Consider the following 25,340-nt stretch of genomic DNA (forward strand, 5'->3'; position numbering starts at 1 on the left):
CAGCAGTGCCCAGCCTTTCCCTCCCCTGCCCTCTATCTGTCTCTCTGTCTCTCTTTTTCTTTAAGATACAATCTTGCTGTGTAGTCCTCCAAGTTAGCTTCGAACTTACTAAGTAACCCAGGACAGCTTTGACCCCATCATCTTCCTCCAACCTCAGTCTTGCGAGTGTTTGGATTACAGGCGTTCCCCACCAAGCTCAGCTAATAGACAGTGCTTAAAAACAAACAACCCAAGCCACAATCTAATTCCAATAGAAACAGATCACAAAACCCCAGAGGCCCGATGCAAGCCAGGAACACAAGCAGCATGCTGAGCGTGACAACAAAGCGGAGCTGGAGACGCCTTACCTGATAGTGAACTCCAGCAGTTCCTGGGCTCCCTGAGGGTCAAGATGCTGAAGACTATACACTCTCTGCAGACTCTGCTGCAGGAACTGCTGGGAAGGATCCTCATGGGGCGCGAGACTGGGGGAGACGGACGAGGACACTAGTTTTCTACCTGGTAACTGAGCACACACAGTGAGATGAGAGTACCCTCAAGTTCCGCGGCTCAGCTTGTGGCAACACAAAGAAACCAGGAAAAAAAAAAAAATGGAGCCAAACAAAGCAAGGAGAAAACAGGGTACGAGGGTCTGTAAGCAACCTAGTCTTCCCTTTCCTCAACTACAACGAACATGGCTGCGGGTGAGGGAGAAAGAAAAAGGGGATGGGGAGAGGAAAAGAGGGGGGAAAAGAGAAGAGAGAGGGGAGGAGAGGGAAAAGAGAGGACAGTGCACAGCCTACCCAATGGCCCCATAGTGCTCATGGAAAAGAACAGTATAACGTGGGGCTGGGAAGGTAGCCTACTGGTAGAGTGCTTGCCCAGCATGCATGAAGCCCTGGGTTTGATTCCTCAGCACCACAAATATAGAAAAAGCCGGAAGTGACGCTGTGGCTCAAGTGGTAGAGTGCTGGCCTTGAGCAAAAAAGAAGCCAGGGACAGTGCTCAGGCCCTGAGTTCAAGCCCCAGGACTGGCAAAAAAAAGATTAGTGTAATTTTTTTTTCTACAGCTAATCATAGCAATGGGACTAAAAGTTTATTATTACATGTTTTTAAGCTTTTATTTTCTCTTTAAATCCATGGGCAAGTGATCATATATTTCCAAATAAGTTTATGTAGCAAGTTATAAAAAATGTTTTCTATGTGAACAATTATAATTCTTGTTCAATAGTGTTACCTTTTAAGGAAAAGAAATAGGAAAAAGCAAAAGCTTCACTGTTTATTTTGAATTTTCTATAACATTTAAGGTTTCTAGCCACAGGTATATATTAATTTTTGTTTGTTTGCTTTTCTAGTTTAAGAAGCTCCAGGTGGGCACTGGTGGCTCATGCTTATAATCACAACTACTTGGGAGGCTGAGATTAAGCGGTCAGCCAGGGCAGGTTTGGGAGATCCCTTCTCAATGAAGAGGTAACACTCCGTGGTACGTGTACTTATCCCAGCTACATATGAAACTTAACGTAGACAATCTACACCCAGGTGCATGCCCAGGCAGAGAATAAGACCCTACCTCAAAAATAACCTGCAAATATGAGGGTTGGAGTTATGGCTCAAGTGGTAGAGTGCCTGCCTAGCAAGCTCCAGGCTCTGGGTAAAAACCCTAGCACCAATAAATAAATAAATACAAAGCAAAAAAACAAAACAACAACAAAACAAGAGCAAGGACACTTGTTTTCAACATACCCTTAAGGCAGGAACGAGGTGAGAAAGACTGTCTCGAAGGTAAGCATAGTGCCTGAAGGTGTGATCCGAGAATAATGCTGGCATTGTGGGGCAGGTTTTAGCAGCATTGAAAATAAGAACCAAAACGGCAATGTCTGATGGATAAGTGGGTTAAGAGAACTTGGAAGTACAGAAGGTGGGGCTTGGCCAGAATTTGGCAACCTTACCTCCCACTCACATTTAGAATCCATAATTATCGAGCAACCACAGAAATGTAAATTCAGACCAGGAGTCATATTCCTCTATTCCACCTGTATCTCTAACTGCCAAAGGTTATTACAAAGACGGTCTACTGGTGCTGAGAATACCAAAAGATTCTCACTACATTGCCTATTGCTGTGCATATTAGCATAATGCCTTTAGATAATTATTTCATGATGAACTTCACATTTCAAAATAGTCTAAATAAATAATTCAATGTCAGCCAGGCAACAGTGGCTCACACCTGTAATCCTAGCTACTCAGGAGGCTGAACTCGGAGGATCACGGTTCAAAGCCAGCCTGGGCATAAAAGTATCTGAGACTCTTGTCTCCAATTAATCACAGAAAAAGCAGGTAGTGGTGTTGTAGCTAGTGGTAGGAGCACTAGCCATGAGCAAAAGGAGCTTAGGTACAGCACCCAGGCCTACAGTTCAAGGCCCAGGACCAGTAACAAAAAATAATAACTTAATGATTAATGTCATGCAGTCATTCATGATACTAAATAATGAAAAATGATCTAGTCTTCCAAAAACAAGAGAATGATTATTTTATTTTACCTAGTTGATAGAATGTTATACAATCATTAAAAAATAATGTTTAGACCAAGTACTGTTGGCTCATGCTTTGTAATTTAGCTATTCAGAAGGTTGAGATCTCGGGATCTCAGCCAGGGCAGAAAAGTCCAAGAGACACCATATTCAATTAACTAGTGAATATGCCAGAATGAAGGTGTGGCTCAAGTACAAAAGTTCTGGACATGAGCAAGAGACCCAAAATTCAAGCCTGAAGTGAATACTAGAGAAAAAAAATTAAAAAAAACAAACCACCCACAAACAAATGAAAGTAAATTTCAAACTCCAAGCTTTTCATTTAAAAAGGAAAAAGAAACATATAAAAGTATTAATAGATTACTTTGCCCCAAGCACTGTGGTATGCGCCTACAGTGCTAGAAATCAGAAGCCTGAGGCAGATGGCTTGGTTGACCACAGGAGTTCAAGAACAGGAGGGAAGCCAGGATACAGTGACTCAGTCCTATAACCCTATCTAAGCAGGAGATCGAGAACTAGACCATATCAACTGGAAGCCAGCTCACAAAGGAAAGTTCTAAGAGAGTCTGTATCCAAGTAGCCAGAAATGCCAGACTGCAGGCATGGCTCGAGTTGTAAAGCACCATTCATGAATGAGCTGAGCAAGAGCACAAGGTCCTGAGTTCAAGCCTCATTACCAGTACAAAATAACAAAAAAGAACCGCATAGACAATAGAGTAAGACCTCACCACTTTAGACATTGGATGTTAGGCATAGTTTCTTCATTTTATAATTTTCTATACACACATAACACATACTTTATGATCAAGAGACTATTAATATTCAAACATAAACATACCTTTCCACATGCCATATTCCCCAATGGCAGAGCCTGAAATATGCTTATCTAATATCTGTTACTCTCTCTTTCCTTTGGAACACTGATTTTATTTCGATCATCCTCTAACTTTGCCTACAAGCTGGGAGTGATGATTAAGATGTCATCAGAAGCTGGGTACCAGGGGCTCACGCCTATAAACCTAGCTACTCAGAAGGCTAAGATATGAGGTCTGTGGTTTGAAGCCAGCCCAGGCAGGAAAGTCCATGAGACTTTTATCTCCAATAAACTACTCAAAAAAGCTGGAAGTGGCACTGTGGCTCAAGGGGTAGAGCGCTAGCCTTGAGAAAAAGGAGCTCAGGGCCAGTGCCCAGGCCCAGAGTGCAAGCCTCAGGACTGGAAGGGGAAAAAAAAGATGTCACTAGAACATTTGTAGGCAGAACATAACCTTGTGGTGGCATATATCTGTAGTATCAGGAGGCAAAGGCAAGGAGACAACTTAAGGCCAGGAGTTCAAATCCTACATAGACAACATAGTAAGACCCTATAGCAACCAACTGATCAATCAACCTAACTATGTCAGTACAGAAGGAGCAGAGATCACCAAGAATGAAGCCCTGCTAGAATTTGGAATAGCCCTAAATTAACTACCTGTAGACTTCTACTGCACTGGATAAAAATGAAAACTTTAGGGCTGGGGATATAGCCTAGTGGCAAGAGTGCCTGCCTCGGATACACGAGGCCCTAGGTTCGATTCCCCAGCACCACATATACAGAAAATGGCCAGAAGCGGCGCTGTGGCTCAAGTGGCAGAGTGCTAGCCTTGAGCGGGAAGAAGCCAGGGACAGTGCTCAGGCCCTGAGTCCAAGGCCCAGGACTGGCCAAAAAAAAAAAAAAAAAATGAAAACTTTAACTTAAGTAACAATGAGGGTAATCTCTATTCATTCTATTCAAACATAATTCATAAACAATACAATCTTTAAACTACTAGAAAAAGTATCTTACAAAATGGGCTTCCAAAAAGGTTTTTTATTTCTTTTGTTTAATGTGAAAGAACATTCAGGTTTCACAGCACTTCACGAGATTAGCAATAAGACCTAGCCCACACAAGTCCTTCAATGATGAGCTAAATTTCAAAAACGCAGGCTTCACCTGGAGCTGTGGTTTTCATAGAGGTACAGAATTAGGAATTGGGAAGCCAATTACCCAGAGCTTTACATAAATATTCTCCGATGTAATGTAAGCAACCTGAACAAAAGGAGAATGTAACTGTCACCTGCATAGGACAGTGAGTTATTTGTGATCCTTGTGCTTCAATACATAACCCCTAAGCCTCCCGGAAGATCCGCCATGGAGCACAACTAACCAGAGCAGACTGCAAATGGGCTGGTGGAAGCGTGTCCCCACTCCCAGACACCATGCAACTCCACAACATGCTGTACAAGACAGTCACAAATTGGATGGGCTTGTAGGAGAGGCGGAGAAATGATGCAGCCGACATCAGGGCGTCGCCTCCCTCAGGCTGCAGAGCCAATGGAACACAGTGCTAGACACAGCAGCAACGGGCGTGGGCCTACATCCAAGATCTGCTTCTCAATCACTTACACTCTGTGACCCTGCACTGCTTAATGTGTCAACCACAAGAACATCTCCTTCCAGGGTTATTTGGTAGATCAAAAATAAAATGTATTTAGTGAGCATTAGAATGTAAGAAGTATCAACTAAATGGTAAATATTGACATAAACTACAAAGATAAATTACTGTGAAAACAACCATGAAAGATAGGACTATGAACCACCAGACTTCCTCAGGTGAACGCTTACCTACAGGAAACAAGGAACCAAAACTGAAACCACCATAGCCACACTGCAGAAAGCGGTTCTGGAGCTTTCTTCCAAGTCTAAAGGATACAGGCTGGGTCATCCATGTCAGGTTCCGCTGTGTCGAAAAACGGGTGCTTGCTCAAGAGTTCCGGCACCAAAGGCAGCACCAGGGTTGGGTGTCGACTTCCCAGAAACTTCAAGCACCTGAAACAAACAAGCATGTACCCACATCTGCAAATCAGTAAGTACCCTCAAGAGTATAGGAAGTCAAATCAAAATACACGATTCAAAATAGTTGAGTTTTCAGGTGACATTAATCAAGATGCACGGCTGTTAAATGGCAACTCCTTTATATAACTACTTAAATAAAAAAATTATAGCCAGGCACCAGCAGCTCACATCTATAATCCTAGCTACTCAGGAGGCTGAGATCTGAGGATGGTGGCTGAAAGTAGGGAGTGGATGGTCAGTCATGGGGCTTGAACTCAGGGCCTAGGCGCTGTCCCTGAGTTTTTGTGCTCAAGGGGAGTGTTCTATCCCTTGAGCCACAACTCCACTTCCAGGTTTTTGGTAGCTAACTGGAGATAGACTCACGGACTTTCCTGACTGGGGTGGCATCAAACCATGATCCTCAGATCTCAGCCTCCTTTGAATAAGGCCTTAAAAAAATGTTTTTCTAACTCTTAGCAATTCAGATGAGCCATCCAATTATTCTAAAACAGTGAAAAATGGTTGCTATGAAGATAAAAGGGCAGAGATACCGGCTGTTACGCAAACAGCCATTTTCCCCACCAATCTTGCTTGCCAAGTCAGTCCTCATTTTCAGCAGGGCAGCGAAGTGCCTATGGAACGTAAGCCCATCCCAAGTATGAAAGCATTGCTGGTTTAAACCCATCCTGGCAGCTCCTTCTCATTTTCCAGCAACTGGTCTGCTGGTAGTCGAGTAATACAGCTCCCATCAGTGGAATAGAAGGGAAGTCTGCTGGCAAGCTCTCGGGAATGCCTTCCTAACCAAACAGAAAGAGAAACGCAGTCTGCATGGCAGCTCATGCCTCTCATCCCAGGTACTCAGGAAGCAGAAAGAAGAGGATCACATTTCACAGGCAGCATGAGCAAAAAAGTTCACGAGGTCCCTATCTCCACAGAAAGAGCTAAGCGTGGTGGCGCTCATCTATCATCTTAACTGCCACAGAAAACAAAACAGGAGGACTGGCAGGATACTGGTGGCTCATTTCTGTATCAGGAGGCTGAGATCTAAGGACTGCGGTTCAAAGCCAGCCTGGGCAGGAAAGCCTATGACTCTGGGGGGTTTTCTGTTGTTGTTGTTTTTGTTTTTGCCAGTCCTGGGGCTTGAACTCAGGGCTTGGGCACTCACTCTCCCTGAGCTTCTTTTGCTCAAGGCTAGCACTCTACCATTTGAGTCACAGCACCACTTTTGGCTTTTTCCATTTATGTGGGAGTTATCAAACCCAGGGCTTCATGCACGCTAGGCAAGCACTCTACCACTAAGCCACATTCCCAGTCCAAGTCTGTAACTCCTATCTGCAATTAACAACCAAAAAGCTGCAAGTGAAACAGTAACTCAAGTAGCAGACCACTATCCTTGAGAGAAAAAGCTCAGGGACAGCACTCAGGTGGTGAGTTCAAGCCCCAAGACTAACGTTAAAAAAAAAGGGGGGGGGGTGGGAAGACTATAGTTCAGACAAAAAGCCAGACCCTATTTCAAAATAACAAAACAAATAAAGGGCTACAGATGTGATTCATAATACCTGCTTGGCAAGTGCAAGGCCCTAAGTTCAAATCTGAGAGAAAGAGAGACAGATAAACAAAGAGACAGACACACAAAGAGAGGCATGAATGGGAATACACTTTTTTTTATGACCTTTTATATTGTCTAACAAAGCAGACATCTTGCAACTATAAAAGGAAAGTCAAGAAACAACAGCAAAATCAACCAGTACTCTTGCCTTGCTAAGCTGTTAAATGAACATTCCTAAAACCAATGTATCATTTCTTAATGTGCAAAAAATTAAACTTTAGGGGTTGCAAGTGTGGCTCAGGTGATAAAGTGTTAGCCAATGAGTAAAAGCATCAAAATCAAGAGTTTCAATCCCAGTTTTCACACACACACACACACACACACAAATAGACTTTCGGGCTGGGAATATGGCCTAGTGATAGAGTGCTTGCCTCACATACATGAAAGCCCTGGGTTCAATTCCTCGGCACCACATATACAGAAAAGGCCAGAAGTGGTGTTGTGGCTCAAGTGGTAGAGTGCTAGCCTTGAGCAAAAAGAAGCCAAGGACAGTGCTCAGGCCCTGAGTTCAAGCTCCAGGACTTGCAAAAAAAAAAAAAAAAAAAAGACTTTATAGCCAGGTGCTGGGGTTCTCGCTTGTAATACTAGATCTCAGGAAGCTGTGATCTAAGGATTGAGGTTCAAAACCAGATTAAACAGATAAATCTGAGAAACTCTTATCTATAATTAACCAGCAAAAAGCCAGAAATGGAGGCATGGATCAAGTAGGAAAGTACTTTGAGTGGAAAAAAAGCAACAGCACAAGTCTGTGAATCCAACGTCTAGTGCCTGCACACACACGCACATGCACACACGTGTGTACACACACACACACTTAAACTAAGCCAAGCACTGGTGGATCATGCCCATAATTCTAGCTACTCAGAAGTCTGAGGTATGAAGATCTGAGATTCAAAGCCAGCCAGACCATACAAATCCAAGACTCTGATTTCCAATTAACTTGTGAAATGCCAGAAGCAGAGCCATGGCTCAAATGGTAAAGCACCAACCATAATTGAAAAAGCTGAAGAACATTTGTTTGTACCAGCACAAAAACACCAAACAAGACAACAGTCTTTATTAAGAGCCTCTTTAAAAGCTACCAAGGGGAGGAGGCGGGGGAAGAATGAGGGAGGAGTTAACAAGTTGGATAAGAAATGTACTTACTGCCCTTACATATGAAACTGTAAGCCCTCTGTACTTCACTTTGACAATAAAAAAAAAAATCAAATAAATAAATAAATAAAAAGCTACCAAGGAGTACCAGGTAAAGCAATTGTGTATTTTTAGTATTTTGTAGTTTGTAAGTTCTGATTTAGAAACTGAACTAAATCAACAATCTTAACCTTTGCCTTCCCTGAGTTTGAAATCCAGCTGAGGCAAAGATGACCAGCACTACAAGGCAACCAACTACCAAACAAAAGACTCTGGCAAAGGTAGACTAGATAATTAGGATCAAAAAAGATCACATAGTGGATGAGACTTCACTAGGAAAGTAGGCAGATCAGCAGAAGAGATAAAACGAACACCAAGAACTAAGTCATGAATACACAGGGTACGAAAGACCTTTCAACCTACAGCATTTGATCTAGTGAGAAACTACCTTTTCCCAATCTCATGTTTTCTCTTCTATGTGGAAAAAAATCCACCAATAATTTTCTGCTCTCTCAGTCCTTTCAGTCACTGTGCTTCAGGGCCCACTGTGGAGGCTGCACTTTGGCCTCCAGTTGCCATCCCTTTTTCTCCTTTGTGCTATTCAGAACACGGTTAGGTGGGAAACATGAGCGCTACTAATTAGGCCCCCTTGAAGATCCCTACCCTGCTGGGTTTCACTGAAGCTGCACTTTCTGCCTTACTAATATAGTTAGATCTCCACACCACTTTAATACAGTTAGTTATAGGGCAATAACAGGTGCTCAGCATGTGCTGAAATGACCAGACACTGAAACAGAACAAAGGCATGATGGTAGACATCTTGTAAACCCAGAACTAAGGATCCAAAAGAAGGGAAAAAATAGGTTCCAGGCCAGCCCCAGCTACATAGTGATTCTTTTAAGATGTTTCTTTGAGCTTTTATTATGCAGCAGTTTTTTTCCTTCTTCTTTATTGTTAAAGTGAAGTACAGAGGGGTTAAAGCTTCACATGTAAGGCAAGTACATTACTTATCCAACTTGTTACCTCCTCCCTTTTTTTTTTTTTTTGGCCAGTCCTAGGCCGTGAACTCAGGGCCTGAGCACTGTCCCTGGCTTCTTTTTGGTCAAGGCTAGCACTCTGCCACTTGAGCCACAGCGCCACTTCTGGCCATTTTCTGTATATGTGGTGCTGGGGAATCGAACCCAGGGCCTCATGTATATGAGGCAGGCACTCTTGCCACTAGGCCATATCCCCAGCCCCCTCCTCCCTTTTATGCAGCAATTTTTAAGCAGTTCCCTATTTGAATACTGTGATAAATCAGGTAGTTTCAGTTTATATTATATAGTGATTTAATTTTTAAAAAACAGAAAAGCAGCAGAACAAATAACTTACTTCAAGATTTTCATCTATGCATCCATCTTTAGCAACAATGGAAAAACACATCACTCTGGCAGGGTGTTGCTGGTAGCTCAGGCCTATAATCCTAGCTGCTCAGGAGGCTGAAATCTGAGGGTCTTGGTTCAAAGCCAGCCCAGCAGGAAGTCCATATGACTCTTTATTTCCAATTAATTGCCAAAAAGCCAGAAGTGAAGCTGTGGCTCAAATGGCAAGGCACTAAACTTGATTAAAAAAGCTCAGGGACAGTGCCCAAGCCCCCTGAGTTCAAGCCCCAGGACTGGCATAAAAACAAAACAAAAATCACCCTGAATATTCCCTTAACTATTTTGTCATATTCATTAATATTTCTAAGTAAACTCACAATTCGTGGGACCAAAGTGAAAAAAAAATAAGTGATTATTAGAAGAGGTAATTCTAAAATCTTTTAAAGTACTATCACTCAATCAAGATGACCTTATGTAGATATTCTAGGAAAGACAAAAAAACAACACCACCACAAATCTTACGTTAAAGCAAGAAAACTGTTCTGCTATATGTTCCATAACAACCATTTATCAACCATAACTAATCATTCCTTCTATGTGTCCACATAGCTGCATTACTGACAGGTATTTCCTTACTCCATCACCACACCTCAAACGACCAAGTGCTCCTTGAAGATGACCAATAAAGGCACGCTGAATTGAGCTCAACTTCATAAACATAGCAAATGGCAAAACAGAATACTAGAAATTAAAAGTACAACCCAGGGCTAGGGGTGTAGCTGAAGAGGTAGATCACATGACTAGCAAGCGCAAGGTCCTTAAAAGTTAAAACTTTTCTAAAAGAATATAAAACTTATTGTTAAGTGACACATACTGGATTCTTGGGGCTGGGAATATGGCCTAGTGGCAAGAGAGCTCGCCTCGTATACATGAAGTCCTGGGTTCGATTCTCCAGCACCACATATCTAGAAAACGGCCAGAAGTGGCGCTGTGGCTCAAGTGGCAGAGTGCTAGCCTTGAGCAAAAAGAAGCCAGGGACAGTGCTCAGGCCCTGAGTCCAAGCCCCAGGACTGGCCAAAAAATAAATTAAATAAATAAATAAATAAAGCTGGATTCTCCTGTCATTTTCAGTTTTTAATATATTCTCCAGGAGCTGGAGATATGGCATAGTAGAAGAGTTCTTTCTTACTAAGGGACTTATGTGATAAACCCATTTACATGTTAGACAGGTAGATATGGACTGGCGTGTCTGTACACGCACGTGTGTGTGCCTTCCAACCTGATTTAGTCCAAGGTTTTTCTACCTTTTTTTTTTTTGGCCAGTCTTAGAGCTTCAACTCTGGGACTAGCTACTGTCCCTAAGCTTTTTTTGTTCAAAGCTAGTGCTCTACCACTTGAGCCACAGCTCTACTTCTGGCTTTTTCTGTGATTCACTATAGAGTCTTGCAGACTTTTCTGGTCTCCAACTGTGATCCCCAGATCTCAGCCTCCTGAGTAGCTAGGATTACAGGCATGAGCCACCAACACCCAGTTGGTTTTGTTTGTTTACTTTTAGTAACCATTATTTTTGAAATCAATAAACAACACACGGTTGGAATGATCTTGTCAGATAATCTTATTTAAATAAACAGAGTACCATTAGACATTGTATATTAAATAGATGCAAGTCGTTCTTCAAACAGAGAGGTTTGTGAACAGTGAGTGTTTAAACCTTGACTACAATCAGTAAAGCTAGAGGTGACTAGGCGGGAGAATGATGGTAATTTCCATCTGTAGAACAGGAGCCCTGCCTCTAAGCTCAGCAGCGACGGTTATATTTCACACAAGCTACGGAGTAGACAAAGGAGTGGTTAACATTGTTCAGGAGATAAGGGGACATCTAGGAGACTCCTTCCCATGTCTCTAGCAGCTACCACGGGGCACACTGTCAGCACACAGCAGGCACATGCTTTTTAGGTGATGAAAACAAATGAATAATCCAAAACGTGGTAGTCATTTTAGGAATTAGACTCCTGAGAGTCTGGTCGAGTTGAATCATGTTTCTAAATTAAAGGCAAAGGGGCCTTAATAAATGGGGTACAAAGTCCTTACTTCCATATGGAGTCCCTGTCGGTGGGGTATTTGGTTAAATTCTTCAGCAGCTCCACCAGTGCAAGATGAATGCCTTCTTTGGTTGAAACATTAGTGCAGCATAAGAGTTCATGAAGAGCCTCTCTAATATCTCTGGATGAATCCTTAAAAAAGGAAAAAGATGATAAACAACAGCAACCCCTGTTAATTAACAAACCTCGGCTCTACCTGTCACCCCCTTCCTCCTTGGCACCGTCATGTTTAGGGTAGACGCATGAGAAAGCACTCACAAGTTTGCCAGCTGAAATTCCTGGACAAGCTCTCATCTTTCTGTTTTAATTAAAAGGAAAGGGCGAGGTATGCAAGGCTTGCCTCTTCCTTTTAAACCTTCCTTCTTCTTCCTGTCTGGAGCTCAATCATGACACCTGACTATGATTGCAACTATGTTGTTAAGGAACTTAAACTACAAAAGGACTATGAGCATGGCAAGAACAGGGATAGGCCAGGTACTTTACATGGGACCATCACAAGGAACAGCAAGCACAAACACAATGAGGAGGAAACCTGTTTGAAAACAACATGCAAGCCAGTGGGGCCAGAGCAAAAAATGAGAAATAAAAGATAGTTTTCAGGCCTTGCATGGTTGATCTCACACCTGTAATACCAGCACTTGGGGAGTCAGGAGGAACACAAGTTCAAGATCAGCCTAGGCTATACCAAGAGTTCCAGCCCAGTTTGGATTATATAGTTAAGACATGTTTGTTTGTTTGTTTGTTTAAAAAAGAAAGACAAGATGACAGCCAAGGGCTGGGAAAATGGCCTAGTGGTAAAGTGCTCGCCTCGTATACATGAAGCCCTGGGTTCAATTCCCCAGCACCACATATACAGAAAACGGCCAGAAGTGGTGCTGTGGCTCAAATGGCAGAGTGCTAGCCTTGAGCAAAAGGAAGCCAGGGACAGTGCTCAGGCCCTGAGTTCAAGGCCCAGGACTGGCCAAAAGAAAAAAAGCTGGAAGTGGAGCTGTGGCTCAAGAAGTAGAGTGCTAGCCTTGAGCAAAAAGAAGCCAGGGACAGTGCTCAGGCCTTGAGTTCAAGCCCCAGGACTGGCAACAAAAACAAAAACAATGTATGAGCTAGTTCCACTTTCCCTGCCAGTCTAATCTCATACCACATATGTACTACTCTTTCTCCTGGCCACTCAGCTCTCTTTTGGCCCTTCAACTGTGCCATGTTCCTATCCACCATAGATAATCTACACTTACTGCCTTTCTGCCTGGAATGTTTACCTCGCACTCCCAACTCATCCTACCAAGTTAGCACCTAATTCCTTCTGTATGAAGTTCACCTTCAGAACCAATGCCCGGTTTTTAAAGGGGAGAGGCCTCAGCAGGTATCTGATGAGAAATGAGCACCAAATGAAATGCTTACCTCTAAAACAGCCAGGACGGTGTCAAGCTGATCTTCTCGGAGGGTGATATTGTTAGAGATTTTCCTCATGGTATGTATGGACTGTAGACGTACTTCCTCAATTTCATCATTAAACATGTCGACCAAGAAATCAAGGCACTTTTCAGCAAAAGACGGTGAAGACTGGGCCAGCATGCAGAGAGCTTCCACGGCAGCAATGCGAACCTCTACAGAGAAGGACAGAGGAAGCTGCACATGTAGTTAAGAGTCCTGAGGAAAATGCAAACTAGAGCTCTTTTCACTCAGGATCTCTTTCAGCCTCTCCTCTTTTCACAGCAAATTCTCCCTCGGGGATCTCCTCCAGGCCATCTTCACATTGTAAGAACATGGTCTCTCGTGTCCCAAGGACTCACATTTAAATCTGACTCCACATACATATGATCAAATAACAAGTCATTTCTTGAAAAGTTTTGCTCTATATTGGTATTCTAAGTCCATGAAAGAATGATAAATGGAATTATAATCAAATTATCAAGCTTTTATATAACACAGGGAACAATTACCATGATGAAGAGCTAGCCTACAGAAAGGGGAAAAACTGCCAGCTACTCATTCTAGATCAATAACCAGAATGGATCTAAAAAGAACAAAAAAATTAAACATCAAAAGAATAAATAATTCAATCATTAAGTGGACAAATGAATTAACAGACAGGCTCAAAAAGAAGTATAAATGGCCAATACATTAAAAAAAAGTCCAACATCTTTAGCCACAATGGAAATGCAAATAAAAATAACAATCAGATTTCACCTCACCCCAATCAGAATGGCTATCATTGGGAAAACAAACAATAGGAAGTAGAGCTATAGCCAGCTTTGAGAGAAAACTAAGAGGCAATGCCCAGGTTCTGAGTATAAGGGAACTCTTTGAGACGAGGAAGGAGACCTATAGGAGGGAAAAGGAAGACAAGAGAGGGTAATGGGGGGGGGGGGGGCGGTTTATGATCGAAGTGCATGCATACGAATGTCATAATGAAATCCATTATTCTACACACTTAATACATGCCAGTAGTAAAATGGGGAAGACAGAGGAGGGTAGAAGAGAGGAAAAGGCACCATGAATTTTCTTCCTCTGGTTTACAGTCCTCTGCATGCTGCTACCACCAGCTCTTAGGGATAGGACACAGTGGAGATCACAGAGTCCTAGTATCTCTCGAGAAGAGAAAGGACCACAGAAATGGATGTTTCATTGCTTCCTGATCTTTAGGCTCCTCAGAAACCACAGTACTAAAGTACCTACTGTGCTCAGGGATAAGGATAAATATGTACAACGAATAGGTTTTTCTTGGGTGGGGGATAGTAGGGCTAGGACAGTATCATTTGCATCTTGCCCCGAGCCCGTTCTGCTTTACTGTTTTCAGAAAGGATCTCAAGCTTTTGCCTAAGTGAGCCATGGGCCACAGTCCTTCTGCCTCCTTCTTCTGAAGAGCTCAAACCACAGGCGTGAACCACCATGCCCAGCCTTTATCACTGCATACGCCTCAAGTTAGGGAGTATATGAAAAACTTCTTAGACTTAGTGGTTGTTTCCCCTTTTTTCAGATTTCCAATTTCCAAATGGGAAAAACAAAACAAAACAAACAGAAGATACCATGTCAAAAGCTTCCATCCTTCCTATTTTAAGTAATATTATTTTAAGTATAGCACATTTAGAAAAGCATACCAAGCCAGGTGCCAGTGGCTCATGCCTGTAATCTTAGCTATTCAGGAGGCTGAGGTTTAAGAATATGGGTTCAAAGCCAGCCTGGGCAGGAAAGTCTGTGAGACTCTTATCTCCAACTAACCACCAGAAAACTGAAAGTAGCACTGTATGTAGCTTAAAGTGGTAGAGAGGTAGTAGCCTTGAGAAAAAGAGCTCAAGGATAGCACCAAGGCCCCAAGTTCAAGCCCCATGGGCAACAACAAAAACAAAAAGAAGTATACCAATCAATCAACACACTCATATAACTAGCATTCAGATAATGAAATAGAATATTACTAGTTCCCCCAGGGGCTCCAAAACCTTCTGCCCATCACTAAAACCTCCATTCTCAACTTAGGTAATGCTTACTTTAGCTTATAAAATGACAAATTAATTTTCTTTAACATGAACTTGCTTTATTTGTATAGTACATTTTCACCTATGTCTGCCCTTCTTCACTGGAGGATATAAATAAATAGATAGAAACACACACATATATGTATGTATATATATTTTTTTCCTCATCTCTTCTCTCACATATATATGATTCATCTATGTTGTTACATGAATAAGAGTATATCCATTTTTAGCACTATATAGTATTTATCGTATTAATATGCTGCAATCAACAACTGATGATTCAACTTTTGGCTATGACAAACATGTTTTGAGGGCATATTAAATATATGTGTAAGTCTTTTAGTTGTAGAAATGATAAATGATAAAGCATACTCAGCATCGTAGCTGTTAAAAAGAGTTTTGAAAAGTGGGTAGAAGGGATTTCCTTTTGTCCCACATCTTTGCCAACCATTCATATTACCTTGCTTTCAAATTTTAACAATTTTAGTGACATGCAGTAATATCTCTAGAGGCTTAATTTACATGTCTCTAAGGAATAAAGGTTATTGGCTATTTGGATATATTAAAAAGTCAGTAAATAATCTGTTCATTAAAATGAAAATAGGCTAAATATCACTGCTGTTTCAGAAATAGCATCTAGAAAAGTGAATTGAGTTCATTTTCCAAAGTGACTGAAGGCACAGATAAAACTAGCACCAAGTCAGTGAATTTCAGGCTAGGATGAGAGCAGTCCCAAAGCAAATTGTAAAAAGTAACCCAATTTGGGCTGGGGATATGGCCTAGTGGCTAGAGTGCCTGCCTCGTATTCATGAGGCCATGGGTTCAATTCCCCAGCACCACATATACAGAAAATGGCCAGAAGTGGCGCTGTGGCTCAGGTGGCAGAGTGCTAGCCTTGAGCAAAAAGAAGCCAGGGACAGTGCTCCGGCCCTGAGTCCAAGCTCCAGGACTGGCCACAAAAAAAAAAAAGTAACCCAATTTGAAGGTGGTCTTGTCCAAGTACCTTGATTTCCTGGTACCTTAATTTCCTTATTTGTTAAGTGGAGTGAATACCCATTTCCTTCAGAGCCGTCCAGACTAAATGAGACAAGGAAGGTAATGCACACAATGCACTGGCATATGGTAAAAGCTGAATCCATAGGAGCAAGGAGAAAGGTATGAGCTTTGTGAGCATCTTGAAAACACAGGCTTCTCTTTACCTCTCTGTGGGCTCAGAACACCAACAATAAAGCCGCGGAGCCCAGGAAACCCTTTGTTCATTTACTAATAAATGTTCCCAAACAGGCAATGTCAGGCATGCAAGCAAGGAGAAAGAAAAGAGAGATGAGTGATAAATAGACAATGCTCACTAGTATTCCCAAATGGTTCTAACAACACAATGGTCAGTTAAAACCAACTAAGCAAGACAACTTTGTGGTTAAAACTCACAAATTATGTGTTCTCTGTGTAAGAAAGGGTTTATGGACAAGTTGCAAGTACAGTTATTACACTGAGATGATTCAAACTTTTCTTGCTAATTATGAATTCTGCCTTTTCACCAGAGGGAAAGATTTTCTTCATAAAATGATTTAAGCATGAAATTGCTAGCATAAAGTAAGCCAGAGATAAATCCAAGCATGTGTACTTCTGGCTCTTCTTCCTAAGGTTTTATCCATTACATCACACTGACTCATGCATAACCTTTGACGTCTACCAAGAGAATCACCAAGGAATTTCTGATCAGCATGAGATAATTAGCACGGCCTGATCGGATGCAATTCAGAGGCAATTTCAAGCAGAAGCAAAGAAATCTGGTGTTTTTAACTGCCTGTACAGCCTAACTACAGGTAAGCATATTTTCTACTGGACTTTTTGGAATGTTGGAAATATGTCACACATTCCTTAGAGGCTCAGGGAAGAGAAAGGGAATCTGCTACACTGGGCTGGGGGGGAGGGGGGGAGGTTTGACCGGGACTTAGTTACCCATCTTTATGCTTAGTTTTGAAGATATAAATATGAAAAAAAGTAGGACTCTCAACACTGACAAATGAAGAACTGTATTACAGAATGATGAATGTTACAATGGAAAAATATGTGAAATATAATAAAAAGGCACCTAGCCCAGCAGTCAATGAGTCCAGAGGGAACTTTCTTGAACTAATTATTCAAAACAACACACTGAAGAGTTGATAATACAAAAAAAAAAAAAGAGAGAGAGAGAGAGAGAGCAATATTTGGAATTTTCCTCTTGTCACTATCCCCTAAACAATTATAACCACTATTTACCTGACATTTGTGTTATACTAGATGTTGTAAGTGATCTAGAGATGATTTAAGTTATACAGAGGATGTGTGCAAGTTAAATGTAAGTTTCTGCCATTTTATAGAAGGGACTTAAGCATTCACATTTTGGTATCCTTCAGGTTCTTCAAATCAATTCCTCTCAGATACCAAGGGATGACCATATTTCATGGAAGATCTTATAGTAAAATAAATAGTTTAAAATCACTTTTTACACCTAGTGATAGAAAAGTCTTTGAAAATGTATTGTTCTTAAGCTAGGTATGGTGATTTATACCTATCATCCCAGCACATGAAAAGCTAAGGCAGAAGGATCATGAGTTTGACACCAACCTTGGCAACATAGCAAGATCCTATGGTGGGGGGGGGGGGGGAGGGCAGAGGGAGGAAGAGGAGGAGGAGGAGGAGGAGGAACTAGGAACCTTCTAAATTCTATCCTGGATTACTTTTTTATAGTATCATTTTTTGGTTTGTTTTTTTGCCAGTCCTGGGGCATGGGCTCAGGGCCTGAGCACTGTCCCTGGCTTCTTTTTGCTCAAGGCTAGCACTCTGCCACTTGAGCCACAGTGCCACTTCTGGCTTTTTTCTAGATATGGAGTGCCTAGGAATTGAACCCAGGGCTTCATGCATACAAGGCAAGCACTCTACCACTAGACCATATTCCCAGTCCCCCTTTTTATACAGTATCATTAAAGACCAGGATCTTAATCTTGACTCTAACACAAATGTACTCTAAAATTTCAAAATCAAGTTTATTTTTCAAGTCTGTTACTCTTAGTGAAATTGAAAAGATTGGAGTCAATCATGCACTGGCATTCTGTGATCTACTGGGACAGACAGCATCATATTAGGGAAATCACAAGGGCTTTACTGGGCTTCCATTATCAGCCAAGATGAATGAACAGGGATTAGCTTTCTCCTCCCAGAATAAGATTGAAACAAAATACAGTTATATGTCAGTTAACAGCAAGGGTGAGTTCTAGAAATGCATCATTAGGTGATGTGTCATTGTGCAAAGATCACAGAGTAAGCATAGAAATCTAGATGGTCAGGTTAACCACTTGAGGCTGCTGGATGCAATCAAGGGACAGAGGTAACACAAAACGAATGAGGCATACCGTGACACAATAAGCAGGAGGATGCTCTAAAGAAACACAGAAATGAGTAACCTAATTGTCTCTTACCACTATCAACTATCTATGTACTGTACAAACTTCATGTGCCATAAATTCTTTGGGGGGCTGGGGGGTCTAAGCACTGAGGCTTAGACCTGAGTAGTGTCCCTTCACTTTTTTGCCGGTCCTGGGGCTTGAACTCAGGTCCTGGGCTGTATCTTGGAGCCTCTTTGTTCTCAAGGTTAAATAGAGCTCTACCACTTGAGCCACAGCACCACTTCTGGCTTTTTCTGTGTATGTGGTGCTGAGGAATCGAACCGATGCATGCTAGGTGAGCACTCTACCGCTAAGCCACCTTCCCAGCCTGTCCTTCACTTGTTCACTCAAGGACACTGTGGAGACTCTATTTAGAAACCAATTAAAGCAAAATGGACTGGAGCAAGGGGTAGAGGGCTTGCCTAGCAACAGCAAGATGCTGAAGAAAAAAAAATCAAAGAAGACACCAGAAAGTGGATGACCTCCCTCCCATATTTAAGGATCAGCAGAATTAATATTGTAAAAATGGCCATGCTGCCACAGGCAGCCTACAAATTCACCGTAATACCCATCAAAATCTCAATGTCATTCTTCACCTAGATATAGAAAACAATCCAAAAATTCATATGGAACCACAAAAAGCCCCAAATAGGCATAAAAAAAACTAGTTTGTTTGTTTGCTTAAAAAAAGGCAATTCTGAAGGTATCACAATTCCAGACCTCAAACTCTACCACCGAGCTATAATAACAAAAACAACTTGGTATTGGCACACCAATAGGCCTGAAGACCAATGGAATAAACTGGAAGATCCAGAAATAAAACCCATATACTTAACAGCCATCTGATATTTGACAAGGAAGCCAAAAATATACGTTGAAATGAAGACAGCATCTTCAACAAAGGGTTTTGGGAAAACTGGACACTTGTCTGTCACCTTGAAGTAGTATCAACTCAAAATGGATCAAAGACTTCAAAGTCAGACCTGAAATCTTTAATTTATTACAGGAAGGAGTAAAAGAAACATAGATGGGAACTTTCTAAGTAGAATTCCAGAAGCTCAGCAAATCGGAGAATCAACAAATGGGGTTGCATCTTCACAGCAAAAGACATAGTTACTAAAATAATAGAACATTCTACAGCTCTTTACCAGCTATACATCTGCAAGAGCCTAATATCTACAAAATACAATGAGCTCAAGAAACTAAATGCCCCAAAATTCATTAACCCAATTAAATAAATGGGCCAAGACTTCTCAGAAAAAGAATGGGCAATAAACACATGACGAAATGCTCAATATCACTGACTATAAAGGAAATGCAAATCAAAACAAGACTCAGATTCCATTACACCCCATGAGATTGGCCAGCAACTAGAGTATGTACAATAACAAATACTAGCAGGGATGTGAGGGGAAAGAAACCCTGATGCAATGTTGGTGGGAATGTAAACTAGTGCAACCACTCCAGAAGGCAGCTGGAGATTCCTCAAAAACACTAAACATAGAACTACTCTCTGATCCAGTGATATCTACCCAGGGATATTACACGAGTCAAGATTCAGTAGAGACACTTGTACATCCATATAAAATTCTGCACTAGTCACAAGAGCCCTACAATGAATGAGATCAAGAAAATATGATACTTATATACAGTAGAATTTTACTTGTCTGTCAGAAAGAATATTATGTCACTTGCACCGATATGAATGGATCTAGAACAAATCATGTTAGTTAGATGTAAAACAAACACACACGACAACATGTACAGGGGCATACACACATACATACATACACACACACACATACACACACACGAATTAAGTAAAGGATCAAATACAAAGGGGAGGAGTCCAATGGTATAATTCCTCTGAACTAGTGACCCATTTAACAAAATGAATACCAGAAAACTAAAACGTATTCTGTAGGGGGAAAGAAATGAGGGGCTGCATACAAATGGAGAAAGGGTGAGAAAATTCAATCATTATATTCAATTGAACTACACAACTTGAAGGGTAGGGATGGGAGGGTGAAAGACAGAAGAGGTAACATGGATCAAAATGCACTGTGCTTGTAATTTGACTTATGGAATTAAAACACGTTTGCACAACTACTTCATATAAATTTTTAAAAAAACAACTAATTAACTAAAAGAACAAAAGGCAGACTTTTTGACAGAAAACTACAAAACAACATTTTTAGAAGACTGCTAAGAAAGGCCTGCTAATACAAAAATATCTTCCAAAAATAAAGGTGAGGGGCTAGGAATGTGACTTAGAGGTAGAGTGCTTGCCTAGTATGCATAAAGCCCTGGGTTCGATTCCTCAGCACCACATAAACATAAAAAGCCAGAAGTTGTACTGTGGCTCAAATGGTAGAATGGTAGCCTTAAACAAAAGGAAGTCAGAGACAGTGCTCAGGTCCTGAGTTCAAGCCCCAGGACTGGCAATAAATAAATAAATAACTGTGAGCTAGGCATGGTGGCTCATGCCTATAATGATAGCTACTCTAGAGGTTGACATCCGAGGATCACTGTTCAAAGCCAACCAGGCAGGAAAGTCTGCAAGGCTTTTATCTAACCACCAAAAAGCCAAAAAGTGGACCTGTGGCTCAAGTGGTAGAATACTAACTTGGAGCAAAAAAGTTCAAAAACAGCACCCAGACCCTGAGTTCAAGCCCCAGAACCAGCATAAGACATGATAATAATAAAATAAAAATGAAAGAAAGCCTTGACCAGGACTGAGGTGAGGCCCAACAGGAAGAGCACTTGCTTGGGGGTTAGCAAGTGAGGGGTCCTGTTTTCAAGTTTCATTACTGCAAATGAATACAGAAAGAAAGACATCCTATCCTTCACGGATAGGATCCTTATCCTTGCTGGTCAGGGTTTAAATGTTGCTGATTCTATTTCTTAATATAGAGTGACTGAGTTATTATTAATTTTTATGAACTGCGTGCTATACATGAGTTCTTTCTTATGCCGAGTGCTTTATGTCTATAGAACCTCATTTAATTCTCACAACTCAGAAAGACACTATTGGTATCTTCTCTTTATGGAAACACTAGAATGTGAAGCCTGCTCTTCACCTCTTTCATACAGAATACTGTGAGGACCACGTGAGACCATGTTATGTTTAGCACCCTATCCAGGGCCTCGCACAGAGCAGCCACTCATGACACAGGCACTGGCTAGAGTAGGGTCACACTTACCATACATCTCATCTTCCAGCCCATGAACAAAGGCTCCACAAGCTCCAGACTCGATCAAATTCACAGACCCTGTATCTATTTCCTCCTTGGGAGCATCATCTCCCCATTTCCTGCCACTGGAAAACTCTCCTGAACTGTAAAGTTCCTTGGCACGTTCGTGTGCAGTACGTTTCCTCTGCAGAAAACAACAATTATCACTTACAGGAGACTCTTGAGGGAACATAAGAGAATATATTAAATAAAACTGCTCTCTGAGATAACTCAAAGTTCAGAGCAAAAAATGCAAATTCAACTTAAAATGAGACAAAAGGCCCACAAGTCTGTAACAGCTTCTTTAAAGGATAAGACAGCCAAAGAAAGTGTTGATCATACAAGTGGCGATGCTTGTCACGAGGAGGAGAACAGAGAAACTAATAGTGGCAATGTATTTCCAGTGTCTTGGGTAGACAATACATCTACTCTCAGAAACAAGTGGTAGAGTGTTAACCTTACGCAAAAAGAAGCTAGGGACAGTGCTCAGGCCACGAGTCCCAAGCCCCAGGACTGGCAAAAAACAAAAATAAAAACAGCATGTACTTAGAACTCTGCTTCTGAGAGCAGCTTTTAATACATCTTTTCAGTATGAATCTGTAACTCTTGGACCATTAGCTCAGAAGCACTGATGAAATGTAGAACCTGAGCATAAAAGGATGTGAGTCTCATTCAATAATAAAGCCTGAACCTTGACCATTCCCATTTATCTATTAGCTAAGAGCATTTTCTTCTCTACACTTCTGCCAAGCCATACCAAAAAAATACTTAAGTACCAACCTCAAATCGAGTCAATGCCCTATGGGAAAGCTATAGGAAAATGTTTTGTAGAGCATGAACATCAACTCCAAAACCATCCTGAAAATGTTAGTTTATGGGACAACTTAAAGAAAAAGAAAGCTAATATGTATGAATGATATTCTTTATGTGATTTGCAGTAGAAAAATCAGAAGAATTCAAGTGCCTAATATAGCAAAAGGAATAAGATGGCACACCCACTAGAAAAAAAAACCATAAATTTGTGAAAATGCCAAGTATGATGTTGGCAATAGAAAAAAAGTATAGGGATAGGTGCCAGTGACTCATGCCTATAATCCCGACTAGTGAGGAGGCTGAGATCTAAGGATCACAGTTCGAATCCAACTCAGAAAAATTAAGACTCTCATCTCCAATTCATCAGCAAAAAGCTAGAACTGGAGGCATGGCTCGATTGAATATAAGTAAACTGTTTTTCCCTTTTCCTCTGTTTATTAAAATCTGCAACTCCATTATCACTTTTATAATTAAAAACTAAGGTAAGGACGGTAAACGTCCACCACAGCATTTTCTGGAGTCATATTTGTCTCTGCAATCACATTAGAGAACCGCCACAGTGAAAGCCCACAGCTTCTATAGAGGCAAATCTCTTACTCTTCAGAGAAAGGATTTTCTCACTCTTCCAGGGGAAAAGCTGCTGACAGGAGTTTTTAAAGGTGTCACACAGTAACACAAAATAAGACGAAGCCAGGCTTTTGTAGTTTTTATCAAATAAAAAGATAATCTTGCTGCTGCTTGGCAAAACACAATCTATGCAAACTATTTCATTACAATATAAAATTTAATGAAGTAGCTTATAATTTGGTTCAAATTACTAAGATTTTAGCCTAAAATATAACCCTGTACTAATTTATACATAAGCTGCTAAATTAAATCAACTCAGCATATAGCTGAGACTAACTGTTAAAACAACAAAGAATTCAAGTTACCCTCAGGTCTGACATCAGCTTCTTATCAAGGGTCTGCTCCAAGAAATGAGAACTGACTTGTTCCATAGAGCCCTGAAAAGGAGCAGAGTAAACAACTTTCATGATGTGGATGTTTTCATATCCAAAGTTTACAACCAACTTAAAAGCATAAAGAAAACACTATTTCTTTCTTTTTTGTGCCAGTCCTGGGGTTTGAACTCAAGGCCCAGGCACTGTCGCTGAGCTCTTATGTTCAAAGCTAGCACTCTACCACTTGACCAACAGCTCCACTTCCAGTTTTCTGATAGTTAACTGGAGGTAAGAGTCCCATGGACTTTCCTGCTTGGGCTAGCTTCAAACCACGATCCTCAGATCTCAGCTTCCTGAGCAGCTCAGATTACAGGTGTGAGCCACTAGCACCTGGTGACAACACTATTCTTAAGCCAGGTAGGGTGATAGGTGGTTAAAGTTCCAAAATTTGGGAGGATGAGTCAAAATGATCAATTTGAGGCAAACCTAGGCTATATAGTGAGATAAAGGCAAGCTTAAGATACCTGTTAAGACAGAAAACAAAGGGGCATGATCTCCCTGATATATGACTGTTAACAAAGGGAGATGGAGAGACAGTAGAGACCAAGTCTGTGAACACTGTATATGTGCTTGATACATTGTATACTGCATATGGGTCTACCTGACCTAGACAAGGGATGGGAAAACAGGTTGTAAGATATCACAAGAAATGTACACAATGCCCTACTATGTAACTGCACCCTCTTTGCACAGCACCTTGTAAAAAAAAAATTTATGTTCAATTGATAATAAAAAAAAATTAAAAAAAAAAAAAAAATAAAATAAAAAAAAAAAGATACCTGTTAAGATGCTGCTTAATCAAAATAAAGGGAGTCAGGTGCCTGTGCCTCATGTCTATACTCTGAGCTATTTGTGAGACTGAGGATCAAGACAAGCATAGCAGAAAAATTCGTTACTCTACTCTCAATCAATAGCTGGGTGCCATGGCACACATTTGTTATCCTAGCTATGAAGAGAGACTTAAAATTGGTGGGTCACAGTCCATGCACATTCCTGTTTAGGGACATGAATCAAGATTCTATCTCAAAAATAACTAGCATACAAAAGGGCTGGAGATGTAGCTCAGCCTACCTAGCAAGCACAGGGCCCTGAGTTCAAACCTTGGTACCACCACCAAAAGGTTGGGGAAAGAGTATCTTACCAATAGCTTTGCAGCTTGAACACGAACCACCCAAGAACCATCGCTGACCATGTGACAGATTTTTCCAAATGCATCATCAACTAAGCGAATCTCTTCATTAGAAGAGGGGATTGGAACAATGCTAAATTAAAAGGGAAGAAACCACATATGACAAATATGAGTCTAATAAACTCAAAATGACTAATGAAAACTGGTATACAAGGAAATGATAATTAAACAGTCCACATACTAAGATGATAAACACATTTCAGTGTAAACAAATCATACTCTGGGAGTAGAAACCAATTGTCTTAGTTGCATAACAAATTGTCCTCAATAAAAGTATGTAACCCATCAAAGATACATGAAGAAATAAAAAACTTGGAGCTGGAAGTATAGCTTGAAATATGGCAAAGCACATGCTAGTTCTCGGTTCAGTTCCTAGCACCCAGAAATAAAGGAGGAGGGAGGGAAGTTGGGCAGCATTAACTATGACAGAGTATTTTAGAGCTTTAAGTTTATTATCTCCTATAACTGAACTATTATAAATGTAAAAGATCTCAGAATAAGTTAATATAAAACATACTTGCAAATCTGCTTTATAAAGAAGCAATTTTGAATTATGGTGTATCCCATGTCCTAAAAGTGAAACCTATAAATGGAGCCTATTCCTATAGGCTAACTTATTCTGATTTTTAACTT

The 25,340-nt window shown here is 41.0% G+C and overlaps 1 protein-coding gene across 3 annotated transcripts in view; it reads right to left on the reverse strand.

Moving 5' to 3' along the window:
- The window catches only part of Ints4 (integrator complex subunit 4), a 94,451-nt gene that overhangs the window by 48,551 nt on the left and 20,560 nt on the right, over positions 1 to 25,340 (reverse strand). For all 3 annotated transcript variants that reach the window (XM_048359647.1, XM_048359648.1, XM_048359646.1), the window contains exons 8-15: positions 24,660 to 24,780; positions 23,450 to 23,521; positions 21,675 to 21,849; positions 12,963 to 13,168; positions 11,557 to 11,699; positions 5,240 to 5,355; positions 1,723 to 1,856; positions 348 to 505 (exon numbers count right to left, since the gene is read on the reverse strand). In XM_048359647.1, the coding sequence (XP_048215604.1) occupies positions 348 to 505; positions 1,723 to 1,856; positions 5,240 to 5,355; positions 11,557 to 11,699; positions 12,963 to 13,168; positions 21,675 to 21,849; positions 23,450 to 23,521; positions 24,660 to 24,780 (1,125 nt within the window). The remainder of the gene's footprint in view (positions 1 to 347; positions 506 to 1,722; positions 1,857 to 5,239; positions 5,356 to 11,556; positions 11,700 to 12,962; positions 13,169 to 21,674; positions 21,850 to 23,449; positions 23,522 to 24,659; positions 24,781 to 25,340) is intronic.

This window comes from Perognathus longimembris, chromosome 13 (genome assembly GCF_023159225.1).
Source record: "Perognathus longimembris pacificus isolate PPM17 chromosome 13, ASM2315922v1, whole genome shotgun sequence".
NCBI classification, from domain to species: Eukaryota; Metazoa; Chordata; class Mammalia; order Rodentia; family Heteromyidae; genus Perognathus; species Perognathus longimembris.